General features: G+C 44.5%; 1 protein-coding gene across 4 annotated transcripts in view; it reads right to left on the bottom strand.

Moving 5' to 3' along the window:
- Window positions 1-12,630, bottom strand: part of SHANK3 (SH3 and multiple ankyrin repeat domains 3) — a 434,911-nt gene that overhangs the window by 278,423 nt on the left and 143,858 nt on the right. For all 4 annotated transcript variants that reach the window (XM_088447121.1, XM_088447127.1, XM_088447113.1 and 1 more), the window contains exon 3: window positions 10,663-11,307. In XM_088447121.1, the coding sequence (XP_088303247.1) occupies window positions 10,663-11,307 (645 nt within the window). The remainder of the gene's footprint in view (window positions 1-10,662; window positions 11,308-12,630) is intronic.

Genomic DNA, 12,630 nt, shown 5'->3' on the forward strand with positions numbered 1-12,630 from the left:
GATGACAGGACCAAAATTTGATGTATATAGGGAATGTGATAGATAGCTAGATAACACAAATAGACAGGACTTCTCTTCAAGGTTTAAAAGGAAAAACCTACTTTCGTGGTCACATCATAATTCAAGGTTTGTCACAAACACGGTCTTCCTCAGGACACCACCAGTGAAGCACAGGACATACAAGCACCCTCCACCTAGGCCATCTTATAGGGAAGCAGTCGGGAAGCCGATGGACGGAATCCTGACTGTCTAATCCCAGCAAGGGGTTAAAATGACAGGCGTCGAAATCCCGACACCTGTCATTTTACCTACGGCGGGAGTCCGACACCTGGCTTACCATTCGAAGGCAAGCCTGGCGCCGACAGTCGTGGGGGGGGTTAGGATTAGGGTTCCCAGGAGGGACTTAGGGTTAGGCACCCCCTGGGAGTTTAAGGTTAGGCTAGGGGAAGGGAGGGTTAGGGTTAGGCACCCCCCCCCTCCCCCCGGGGGAGGTTAGGGTTAGGCACTCCCACGGGGGACTTAGGTTTAGGTGGCGGGGAAGGGGGGGGATTAGGGTTGGGCACCCCTAAGGGAGGGTTAGGGTTAGGGGGTAGAATAGGGCAGGAAATACTTACCTTGGGACGATCACGATTTTCACTGCTGCTGGCGGTCAATCATACTGCATCCACCTTATATACCCATATCAATTAACTCTATCTATTGCTCCACCCCCAACATCCCTTCGGGATCGGAAGTGACACTCGCGGGACGGACAAGCATTAAGTTTGCAATATACCACTTTAGCTACACAGCTAATCATACCCTAATTGAAAGAGAGCTCCCTCCAATAAAGGCGCATCTATGCAGAGACTATACAACACATCATTACTAACCTAATCCACACGCACGAGTTCATATTTCCGCTATGCGTTCCAGCAAACCCGGAAGTCATGCGTTCCATCGACTCAAGTGTGTCACTTCCGTTCTGTATAGTTGCCTACCCGGAAACATAAACCTCAACAGGAGGTTCCCCATTACTACCTGACAAAATCCGCTTCTGTATTTACTTCTATAGCAAATAATAGTATTAATAACATTGCTGTTTAGCTACAGAGTGCATTAGTACCTCACAGAAAAGGGGAGAGATATTTCACCACTAAACCTTATAGTGTACGTGTGAATTAGACCTCATGTAGCAAGCTTATTACAAATCTATACATACATACATACCCACATATATGTATGTCCATAGAAAACATTCTTAGGTATAGCATTGGCCATGGGGAAGATGCATCAAAAATTACACACATTTAACAATGTACAGTACAAACAACAGAAAGTGAAACCATCACCCACATAAAATCTACCACAAATTATAAATAATAAATTATACTGGGCGTCTGAGAACACAAAACAAAAAATAATAATGAAAAATAATTATTATAATGAAAAAATTATTATAAAAAAATTATAATAAAAAAGACAAATATTATATAAAGTGATTCAGGTGGTTATATTCATTTAACCCCTTTGGGCCTACTGTTTCCAGCATATGTATCCAGTAGGATTCTCTCTTAAGTAGGAGCAGACCATGATCACCTCTGCTCGATGGAGGGATACAGTCTATCATCATACACTTTAAGGCCGCCACTTGATGACCTTTAGATAGTAAGTGGGCTGCTACTGGTTTATCTGGCATATTTTTATCATATGCCAATCTGATGTCAGATCTATGCTGAACCATCCACTCACAAAAAATTCTCACCGTCTTTCCAACGTACATTAAACTGCACGGGCAGCACAGAATACAGATAATATGATCCATCTGACAAGACATACCGATACTTGATAGTAATACATTTCCCACTGTGTGGATGTGGGAAGGATGTTCATACTAGTAGCGCCCTGCAGGTGGTACAACCTAGGCAACGGTAACAGCCATTCTTTTTAGATAACCAGCTCTCCTTGCGACTTCGTGGTTGACATATTAGTCCTGTAAAGGAGATCTTTCAAATTCGCTCCTCTTCGAATGCTCAACAAAAGGTGGTTTAGACCCAATTCCACTTAGACTTTGGTCAGTCCTTAAGAGGGGCCAATTTTTTTCACAGACCATTGAACCGCTCTCAAATCAGTATCACATCTGGTGCCTAGAATCAGTTTATCGTCTTGAATAGGAGTTGCTATCAAACTTCCAGCTCCATTCGATAGCTCACGTGCCCTGGTGAGGCATCTGTCAACTGTTTGCTTATTATATCTCCGTGCATAAAAACGTAGTCTAATCTCATTCAACTGGATCTCCATAAGGTCATGGTCAGAATTATTTCTAAACACACGCATAAATTGCGATATCGGAAAGGTTGATTTTTAGTCCATACGGATGGTGGCTGGTAGCCAGTAGTGTCGTATTCTTGTCCGTAGGCTTTCTATAAAGGTATAAGCCAATCTACTGTATTTCTTGAAGATCAGTACATCAAGAAAGCTCATCTGGTTCTCATCTATTGCAGAAGTCAAACGTACAGGGCTATCTAGTTTATTCAGGGCCTCAACCATCTCATTAAAAAGGACTCAATATTGCCACGCCATAACAAAAAAATATCATCTATATACAGTTGATAATAAAGACTATTTTCTTTATAATTAGACAAAATATGGTGGTGCTCATATCGGTCCATAAATAGGTTAGCATTGGCCAGGGCCATACTTGAGCCCATAGCTGTCGCAGACCTTTGTATATAGAACCTGTCATCATACATGAAGTGGTTACATTCCAACATTGTATTTAATAATGTTAATAAAAATTAAAATCGGTGGCCCTGTGTATGGGCCATGCACCAAACATTGAGGAACTGCCTCTACACCATCATCGTGTGGGATGATGGTGTAGAGGGAGCTTACGTTCATGGTAGCCAAATAACAGTGCTCAGGGATATCTAACAGTCTGCCGATGCCTTTCAGGAAGTGACAATATCTCTAGTATAGGTTTAAGACCTAGCACACATTGCTGGAGGTGATGATCAATCAGTTCCGCCAAAGGCTGCAATATTGATCCTCTGGCGGAGATGATTGGTCTGCCTAGGTGGAGGGTGCTTGTATGTCCTGTGCTTCACTGGTGGTGTCCTGAGGAAGACCACAGTAGTGCGGTCGAAACGTCGACAATTGACAAACACTGAATTATGATGTGACCATGAAAGTAGGTTTTTCCTTTTAAACCTTGAAGAGAAGACCTGGTGAGTGCATTCTCCATATGGCAGAAAATACACAGATAGATATTGAATAATGTAAGATGATTTGAACATACACTATGTAGACAAAAGTGATTGGACACTGACAGGAAATAGATCTACAAGATTTTCTTGATGTCGGTCCACCACATGCAGTGATTACTGTAGACACCCTTCTTGGCAAACTATTCACAAGTTTCTGGACAATAGGCGGTATGTTTTGCCATTCCACCTTAAGTACAGTGACACTGAAGAAGGACAAGTTGGCCTAGAACGCACCTGGCGCTCCAATTCATCCCAGAGGTTCTCAATGGAGTTATGATCTGGACTTTGAGCTGGCCATTCCATCCGTGTTACCGAATTTTCTGTATAGCAGTCAAGCGTCATCCTGGAAAGTGGCATGGTCGTCCTGATAAAAAAAACATTCATTGTTTCCGTAGAACTGCAAGTGCATGGGCTTCCCTATGAAGTGTTCTTGTCGAAACCTTCATATGAGTTGCCATTTGGATTCGTGTGCAATGGTATGCATTTTGCTTGTACAGTGGTGTCCAATCACTTTTGTCTACATAGTGAATATAAAGTAAAATTCAATTAACACCGCGGAGATGTAGCTCCCAGGTTAAGTGCCCAAAGATAATCAATTACTCCTGTGTTAAGCCTGTGGCTAGCCCTTAACATAGATTTCTGGTCATACACTCCTGAGAGCGCAAGCAAAAATCTGTATTAACTAGTGCCTTGGGGGTTAGTTGTGAGCGTTCCACGTGTGGTAACAACATGGGACATGCACTTTACCGGGATAAAAGTTTGATGCAATTATGTCAATTGAATAGCTCCGGCACTTAACGCGATCTACATCCCCATGGTGCTAAATGAATCGCCCCCATAGAGTTTAACCCTTTCTTTCTTAAAATACACTTAACTGTTCATTAAAAATATGCAGGCTGATAGGTGTGTGCGACTTAAGCCAAAATTACCTGACTAGAGTTTTATTAGCACGGTCAGTGGATGACCAAATAGAGAATTAGATGCAGTCATTGTCTCACTGGATACCTGGCAGTTTTGACTTACACCTTATAGATCATGTTGAAATGTTGGGTCCATACATAATGCAGTAAGGTCTGAGACAGGCTCGTTTAAATTGCATTGTGTATGGGCACCTGAAATCTCTATCTGAACTATAATTATAGTTTCACTTTGGAATGGACTGCTTGGTAAATATTTGGTAAGTAAATGTTCCCTCTGGTTTCTCTTGCAAGCCATGTAGACAGCAGGCTAATTTAACAAATGTTATCTTGGCCAAAAAGCAGAGCTCACCTCATCTGCCCTCCTCTCACATCTCATTTCTTTCAGAGATGGAGCATAGTTTTATACAGACCTGGTTTTGCCAATGTGTGTGATTATCATGAGCTAATACCTTAATATAGCTACAGATTCTTGCCATTAAACGAAGGCAACCAAAATATTTTCGTTTTTTTTTTTTTTTAACTTACCTGATATAGCCATCTATTGTTATATCTGTTTATCAATCTTTACTTGTCCAATATACTTGAAGAAAATTATCATAGCATACTGTAACTCATAATTATACAATTGTTATCTGAGCATAGTGAACATCAAACATATCATACAGTGCTTGCACCAATACTAGGTCAATAATAAACAAGATGTTGTGATAGCCAGTCAAATCAAATCCATGGATTGACGATGCCTACCTTAATGTTTCTTGCACCATAACAAGTGCAATAATGACATTATGGGCTGGGTGTTTAACATACTTCACATATGTATATGGAATGTGCTAACCAACTATGTGTATGATAATAAGACTGCCACTGTTTCATGTTAAAGTATACCTATCTACTGTAGACCATATTACAGTGTTGATCTACCTATTCATAGTATATCAGCAGCATCTTTTGGATGCTTAACTCCATGCAGTTCACTTCAAGCACCTGTACACTACATACAAAATGTGACTGTATTTGGCATGCAGTGTTACTGGCATTTGCATATGGGCAACCAACCTAAAGCAAGTCCAAACAACAAAAACATATCCTCAGAAACACTAAGTATTTGCTAAAACATTGACAAGCATGGCCCTCTCTACCTTCTGTACCAAGATAGCACCTTCTCCATAAACCCTGTATGCCCAATTTATGTGTATGATTTGTTCTCGGATGATTCATTACAACACTGTCTGGCACTGTAGAATTTTGTGGCGTCTTATAAATAAACTAAGATGAAGATACATTAAGAAACATTTTTAAAGTTGTGTTGCTATAGTGAACAAACTGCTTTTTGTGAATTGGTGTAATCATCTTGCACCTCATTTATGGACATTTAAATTCAGTAGTTCTGCAATTATATTAAGATTTTACAATGATAATATTAAGGTTAATGGTGTGATAATGTACAAGTTTTGTAATATTTATATATTACCAGAAACACAGAGATCAAGGTAGATATACAGTATAGAAGTCGAAAGACAGACAGACAGACAGACACACACACACACACACACACACTTAAGTGCCTAAAGTTATGGGATAGATTTCTAGTATCATGTAGGACCCCCTCTAGCTCGGCGAAGTGCAGCAACTCGACGTGGCATCGATTCCACAAGTGGACGAAAGACCTCTGGAGAGATGTTGACCCATGCCTTCTGGATAGCTTCCCACAGCTCCCTGATATTTGTAGGTGCAGGATTTTGGGTGCAAATGGACCACTTCACCCAGTAGCGGCTCCAGGCATGGGCAAGCCGGTCCGTCACCCGGAGCGCTACTGTTTCCGAAGGGCGCAGGAAACGCCCACCTCCCTCCCAGCGCTATGGGATATATTTAAGCTCAGGGGGGAGGGAGCGGAGGAGGGAAGGGGCGGCAACACTGGACGGCGCTGGGCGCAGCGCAGCCTAGCGCCGGCCCTGACTCCACCACATCCCATAGATGCTCGATTGGGTTCATGTCGGGTGAACGTGGTGGCCACACCATTCGTCTGAACTGTCCAGAATGCTCCTTAAACCAATTCTGGAAAACATGGGACCAATGCACACTGTGAATTCTCCTGTTGATATATGCCATTGTTGTGGTGGTACATGAAGTCCATGAAGGGCTGCAAATGATCATCAAGTAATGCAGAGTAGCGGTTTTTGGTTAATGAAGTGATCAGGTGGACCAGCGGACCCAACTCCTTCCACGTGAACACACCTGACACCATTATGGAACCACCACCAGCCTGCACGGTCCCTTGTTGACAACTGGTGTCCATGGACTCATGGGGTCCCTCCGCCATACCCGAACTCTGCCAACAGCCTGAAAAAGATGTGACGTGCTCCGATGAGTCACAGTCCCATGTAGCCAGTCCTCCATGGTCCAATTAGTGACATGACAAGCCCAGGGTAGGCACTGTGTCCTGTGTTGTAGTATTATTAGAGGCACTCTGGTGGGTCTTCTACTTCCATATCCCATGGAAACTAAAAATCACAGCACTGACCTGCTGAATATGCATTTGGTACATCCTGTATTGAATATGCATGTGAATTGAGCTAGTGTCTCTTGTCTGTTACCACGGACAATTCTGACGAGACACGGCTGGTCACGATCCATTTAGCACCCGTGGTCGGCCACTGCGCTGTCCACGGTGGGTGGTAATGCCTTCCAATGAAGTATTCCCAGTACACACATGACCCAGGGGCCCCTGTGCACCGCACATCTTGCACCCATTATAAAGACGCCCCTGGTCACAGATCATGTGATTGTTGCAGTCTTGACTGAGTCTATGGTCCTGCAGAATGGCTGTAAGAATTGCTATTCTTTGCGTATGGAATCGCGGTTACAGGGTGAGACACCCCTACAAAACGGTAGCAACATGCCAGCGTTCCTTGCCGCCTCTCCCCATTACCTCCCCCAAGCACTCCGGTTGTCAATCACACTGTGAATAAGTACTCGCTGCGAGTGACTATGGTAATGTAACTTGACGCATGTGCAGTGAGATTCAGATGCATATGCAGTCGGCCGATAATCAACATTGTAAATATTGCCATAGCATACAACTCTGAATCAGGCATAAATCAATTCAAATAAAGTCTAGATAATGCTTGTCCAAAACAGTGGGCCTGATTCAGAGCCGGACGCTCTGACAGAGCGCTCGCTCTGAATCAGGGCCGGGCTATTTTATTTATAGAACGGCCTCCTGGCCGCTCGCATAGCTGTGGGTGTCCACCCACAGCTATAGCGAGCGGCCAGGAAGATGGTCGCGATGGTCAAGACCATCGCGACCATCGGGCTTGCGACGAGACCCTTGTGGTCTCGTTGCCGCAAGCTCCAGAGAGATTTCGGCTCTAACAGAGCCGAAATCTCTCCCACTGACATCGCTCGTGATGTCAGTGGGGCCGCCCCCAAACGGAGGCGTTCACATGGGAACGCCTCCGTTTGGGCAGCCACTCCCCTAGCCTGCCCACCAAAGGGGGCGAGCTGTCACTCAACATCGACAGCTCGCCCCCTTTGTTGCGAGACCCGGAGTGACGGACTGCCCGTCGCTATCCGGGTCTCGCGCATGCGCATGACAGAGCCAGCTCCGTCGTGCGCATGCGCACTGGCCCACCATCGACCCGGTTGCGAGCGCAGTCTGAATCAGGCCCAGTGTGTGTACAGGTCCATTCTATTATGGGATTTTTGGAATGTAAGATAAAGAGAAAATGTTCCACTCTTGATCTAAATTATTTAGTGTTACAGTATAAGGAGATTGGCCCATTTATCAATAATAATCACATACTTAATGCGATGTGGAAGTGATATTAGCGCCCATGATCGCATTGCAATATGCGATAATAGCGCCGGTATGTGTTAAATACAGAAAGCAGCCCGTCCCTGCGATGTGCTTGAAGTTATCTCTTCACTCCTCTGCATGCGCGGTCTACAGAACCCAGAGTCATCTCCCGGTAAGCAAACTGCTTGGTGTATCTGACAGCATTGCATCCCCCATTGAAATCTAGGGGGTTGCAGCTGCTGGCGGAAATGGAGGGATCACAGCAGATATCGGAGACATCTTAATATTTGCGGGTATCCCCTAAAACTGGTGTTTTCAGGGAATATGCCATAAATATTTAGTGATAAATGGGCCCTTTAAGGAGAAAATAAACAAAAAATTCTCCCAGTGTCAGGAACCCTCAAAACCAGTCTCAAACAGAAACTAACAAATATAAATATTAATATATTAAAATATAATCAAATCTGTATTAACAGTGACAGATTTGTATTGTTTTTGAGAATATTAGCCTTGTTGAATTCGCCAGCTTTACGAATGTGTGCTAAATGAGTAATATTAGCACCAATGTGGGCAAGTCTTAAGTTTGCTAGTTTTTTTGGAAACAAGACTTTTTTTTTTTTTTAAGTCTGGGGTGATTGCTCTCCACCACATTATGGTGAAGCATTGTCAAGCATTTTAATATGGTAAATCTCTGCTAGAGTGTCATGGTACAGCCAGTCACCCATATCATTAAGGTAAAGCACTGCCATCTTGTGAAGCACTGCCACCTATAGGATCGTAATGTAGCATTGCCATCAATATTTACATTGCCATCTACATTATCAAGATGAATACCTGCAATTTAGAGTATCATGGTGCAACTCTGCAATATGTAGTATTATAGTGAACCACTGCCATCTGGTGAAGAAATGCAACCTATAGGATCATGTTGAAACATATCGACCTGTAGTATCACAGTGAAGTACTACTATATATACACAGTATAATATCATGTTTAAGCAGTTGTGTGTGTCATGGGGGAATACTGCCATCTATATCATGGTAAACCACTGCCATCTACAGTATTATAGTGAAACACTGCTATACTGGTGTATAGTCCATTTACACCATCACATTGGAGCACAGCTGCCATTTACCATGGTGGGGCACAGCCGCCATTTACACTACCATGATAAAACACAGCTGCCATTTACACCATCACATTGGAGCACAGCTGTCATTTACACCATCACATTGGAGCACAGCTGCCATTTACACCATCACATTGGGGCACAGCCGCAATTTACATTATCACGGTAGATCAGGGATACAATTTGAACTACCATGGTGAATCAGCATACACTACCATGGGAAAACATAGTCGCCATTTACACTATCATGCTGAAGCACAGCACCCATTTACATTATCACGGTGGATCACAGCTGCAATTTACACCATCACGGTGGATCAGGGCAGCAATTTGAACTACCATGGTGAATACCATATACACTACCATGGTAAAACATAGCCGCCATTTACACTATCATGTTGAAGCACAGCTGCCATTTATACTATCATAATGGAGCACAGCTGCCATTTACACTATCACAGTGGAGCACAGCTGCCATTTACACTATCACGGTAGAGCACAGACGCAATTACACTACCATTGTGAATCACCAAATACACTACCATGGGAAAACATAGCCGCCATTTACACCACCATGCTGAAGAACAGCCATTATTTACACTACCGTGTCGAAACACCAATTACACTACAATGGTGAAGCACTGCCATTTACAGCATCATGGTAAGCTACTGTTATCTACAATATCATAGTAAAACACAGCCATCTTTACATGATAGTGTATCATTGTATTTTACACTACCGTAGTGAAGCACTGTGACTTAAATGATCATGATGTATTACAGTCATTACTAAACCACTGCCCTGTATATTATCATTGATAAGTATTTTTTTTATTAAAAATATCATGGCAAGGTACTGCCATCCCCAAAGCATGCTATGCAGAATCCAGACACTGCAATCTACTGTAATTAATGTGGCTAAACACTACCTAAGGAAGCATTGCCATCACTAATACAGACATGCCATGTAGTAATCAGGCATAACCATTTACTATACTTTCAACTCACTCACAGTTCAGACAAGCACTGCCATATACTGTATCATGGCCAAAAGTATTACCACTTCATCACGTGTCATATGTGCCATGCAAGCAATGTTCAGGCAGTGGCACTACAGATCTGGCTCTTGCATCTACTGCACTATTTCCCTTTTGGCAAAGCACTCCAATCTACTACTGAACTTGGGCAGCTGCTGCCAACTACTGCACTTGCCATTCACTATGGGCAGGCACTGCAAATCCACTGCACAAATCACCCACTGTAGGAAAGCACTGCTTCTATCCTCTGCACTTACCCAACCACATGAACATATAAAGGCATCCAGATATATAAAGACACTAATACAGGCTGTAGAAAAAATATATGTCCATGCCTATGCACAGAATCCTGTCGCAATGACTGACTAGATAGACATATGTATTACCAGATTTGAAATATATATATATATATATATATATATATATATATGCATACATATACACACACATACATATATATACACTGATGCCTGACACGGACAGAGAGACACAGGTACAGATAGCTATATACACACAGCTGCTGCTGCTTACCGTTTGCTGCAGATCCGGGATGCCGATCCTGATGATCACCGCGTTCCCCGCCGTCTCTTCCATCCGCCGGCCGGGTGGGTCTCTGTCTGAGCCAGGGGGGTTTCTGTCTCTTGTGATGGGGTCTCTGTCTCGGACAACGTGGTCTGTATCTCCGGGAGCGGGGTCTTTGCTGTAGCTGCTGCTGGGATGATCTCGGATAGTGATGGGGGAGTCTCTGATCGGGTTGTCTCTGTCTCCTGTAGGGGTGTCTCTGTCTGGAACCGGGGTGTCTCTGCCGCCAGCCGGGGGGTCAGTGTGCGGGGAGGAAGGGGCTCTCTGTGTGACTGCCGGTCCGTTTTCTCCGGTGGCGGGGTCTCTGATGCGGGACTCCTTCCCTCTGCTGGGGAGATCGCTGTCTGAGTCTGGGGAATCGCTGATGTTGGGGAGTCTGTCTCTGGTGATGGGGCTTCTCCTTCTCTGGGGGGACTGTCCCACTGTGTCCGGGGTCTTTGGGTCTCCCCCGGGAGAACGGGGGGTGCGGGGAGCCCCGAGATCCCTCGGGGGCCCCTGAGGGGGGCTGGGTGAGGGGGGTCCGGTCCGCTCCGGGAGCTCAGGAACCGGAGACACAACATGAGCAGGAGAGGGGGAGGAGCGGAGAGACTGCATCTAATAGAGAGGGGGAGAGAGGGGGGTGAGAGAGAGCAGAGACTGCATCTAATAGGGGGAGAATGAGGGGTAATCGGGGAGACTGCATATACAATATGACAGCCCGGTATTGGGCTGCCTAGGGGGGACCTCTTATAATTAGGGAAGGTATAAGAGACAGGTGCCACCGCTACACAATGACCGGGGAAGAGATACTGCATATTATAAAGATAGAGGGGGTGAGACAGAGGAAACACTGCGTCTAATTCTAATAGGGAAATGGACCAAATTTTGCATTTAACAGGAAGACAGCGAGAGGTGAAAATATGTCCAATAAGCAGCACAGGGAGGGAGGGTACACCTAATAGTGGGAGAGAGAGGGCTGCAGCATGTAACACTGAGTGGGAGACAGAGAGAGTGGCATCCGGCACAGAGGACTGCAATATCAGGGCCGGGGTGCACAGCCGGTATATCTAATGATGAGGGGGAGATACTGGAAACTATGTAACTGAGAAAGCAAGCCAGAGAGGAGACAGCATGTATAACATAGGGGAGAGAATGAGTAGACAGACTGCATGTATAACAGAACTTGGAGGGAGAGAAAGGAGACTGCATGTATTACATAGGGTAAGAGAGAGGAGACAGCATGTATAACATCGTGGGAGGGCGAGGGGAGACAGCATGTATAACATGGGAGAGTGAAAGGAGACAGCATGTATAATAAAGGGGGAAGAGAGGAGGCATCATGTTTATAATATAGGGGAGAGAACTTGGAGGGAGAGAAAGGAGACTGCTTGTATTACATAGGGTAAGAGAGAGGAGACAGCATGTACAACATGGGAGGGTGAGAGGAGACAGCATGTATAACATAGTAGGGAGAGGGGAGACAGCATGTTTAACATAGTAGGGAGAGGGGAGAAAGCATGTATAACATAGTAAGTAGAGGGGAGACAGCATGTATACCATAGTAGGGAGAGGGGAGACAGCATGTATACCATAGTAGGGAGAGGGGAGACAGCATGTATAACATAGTAGGGAGAGGGGAGACAGCATGTATAACATAGTAGGGAGAGGGAAGACAGCATGTATAACATAGTAGGGATTCGGGAGACAGCATGTATAACATAGTATGGAGAGGGGAGACAGCATGTATAACATAGTAGGGATTGGGGAGACAGCATGTATAACATAGTAAGTAAAGGGGAGACAGCATGTATAACATAGTAGGGAGAGAGGAGACAGCATGTATAACATAGTAAGTAGAGGGGAGACGGCATGTATAACATAGTAGGGAGAGGGGGGACAGCATGTATAACACAGTAGGGAGAGGGGAGACAGCATGTA

The sequence above is a fragment of the Taudactylus pleione genome, unplaced genomic scaffold (assembly GCF_031769625.1).
Source record: "Taudactylus pleione unplaced genomic scaffold, aTauple2 ptg000019l, whole genome shotgun sequence".
In the NCBI taxonomy this organism is placed as follows: Eukaryota; Metazoa; Chordata; class Amphibia; order Anura; family Myobatrachidae; genus Taudactylus; species Taudactylus pleione.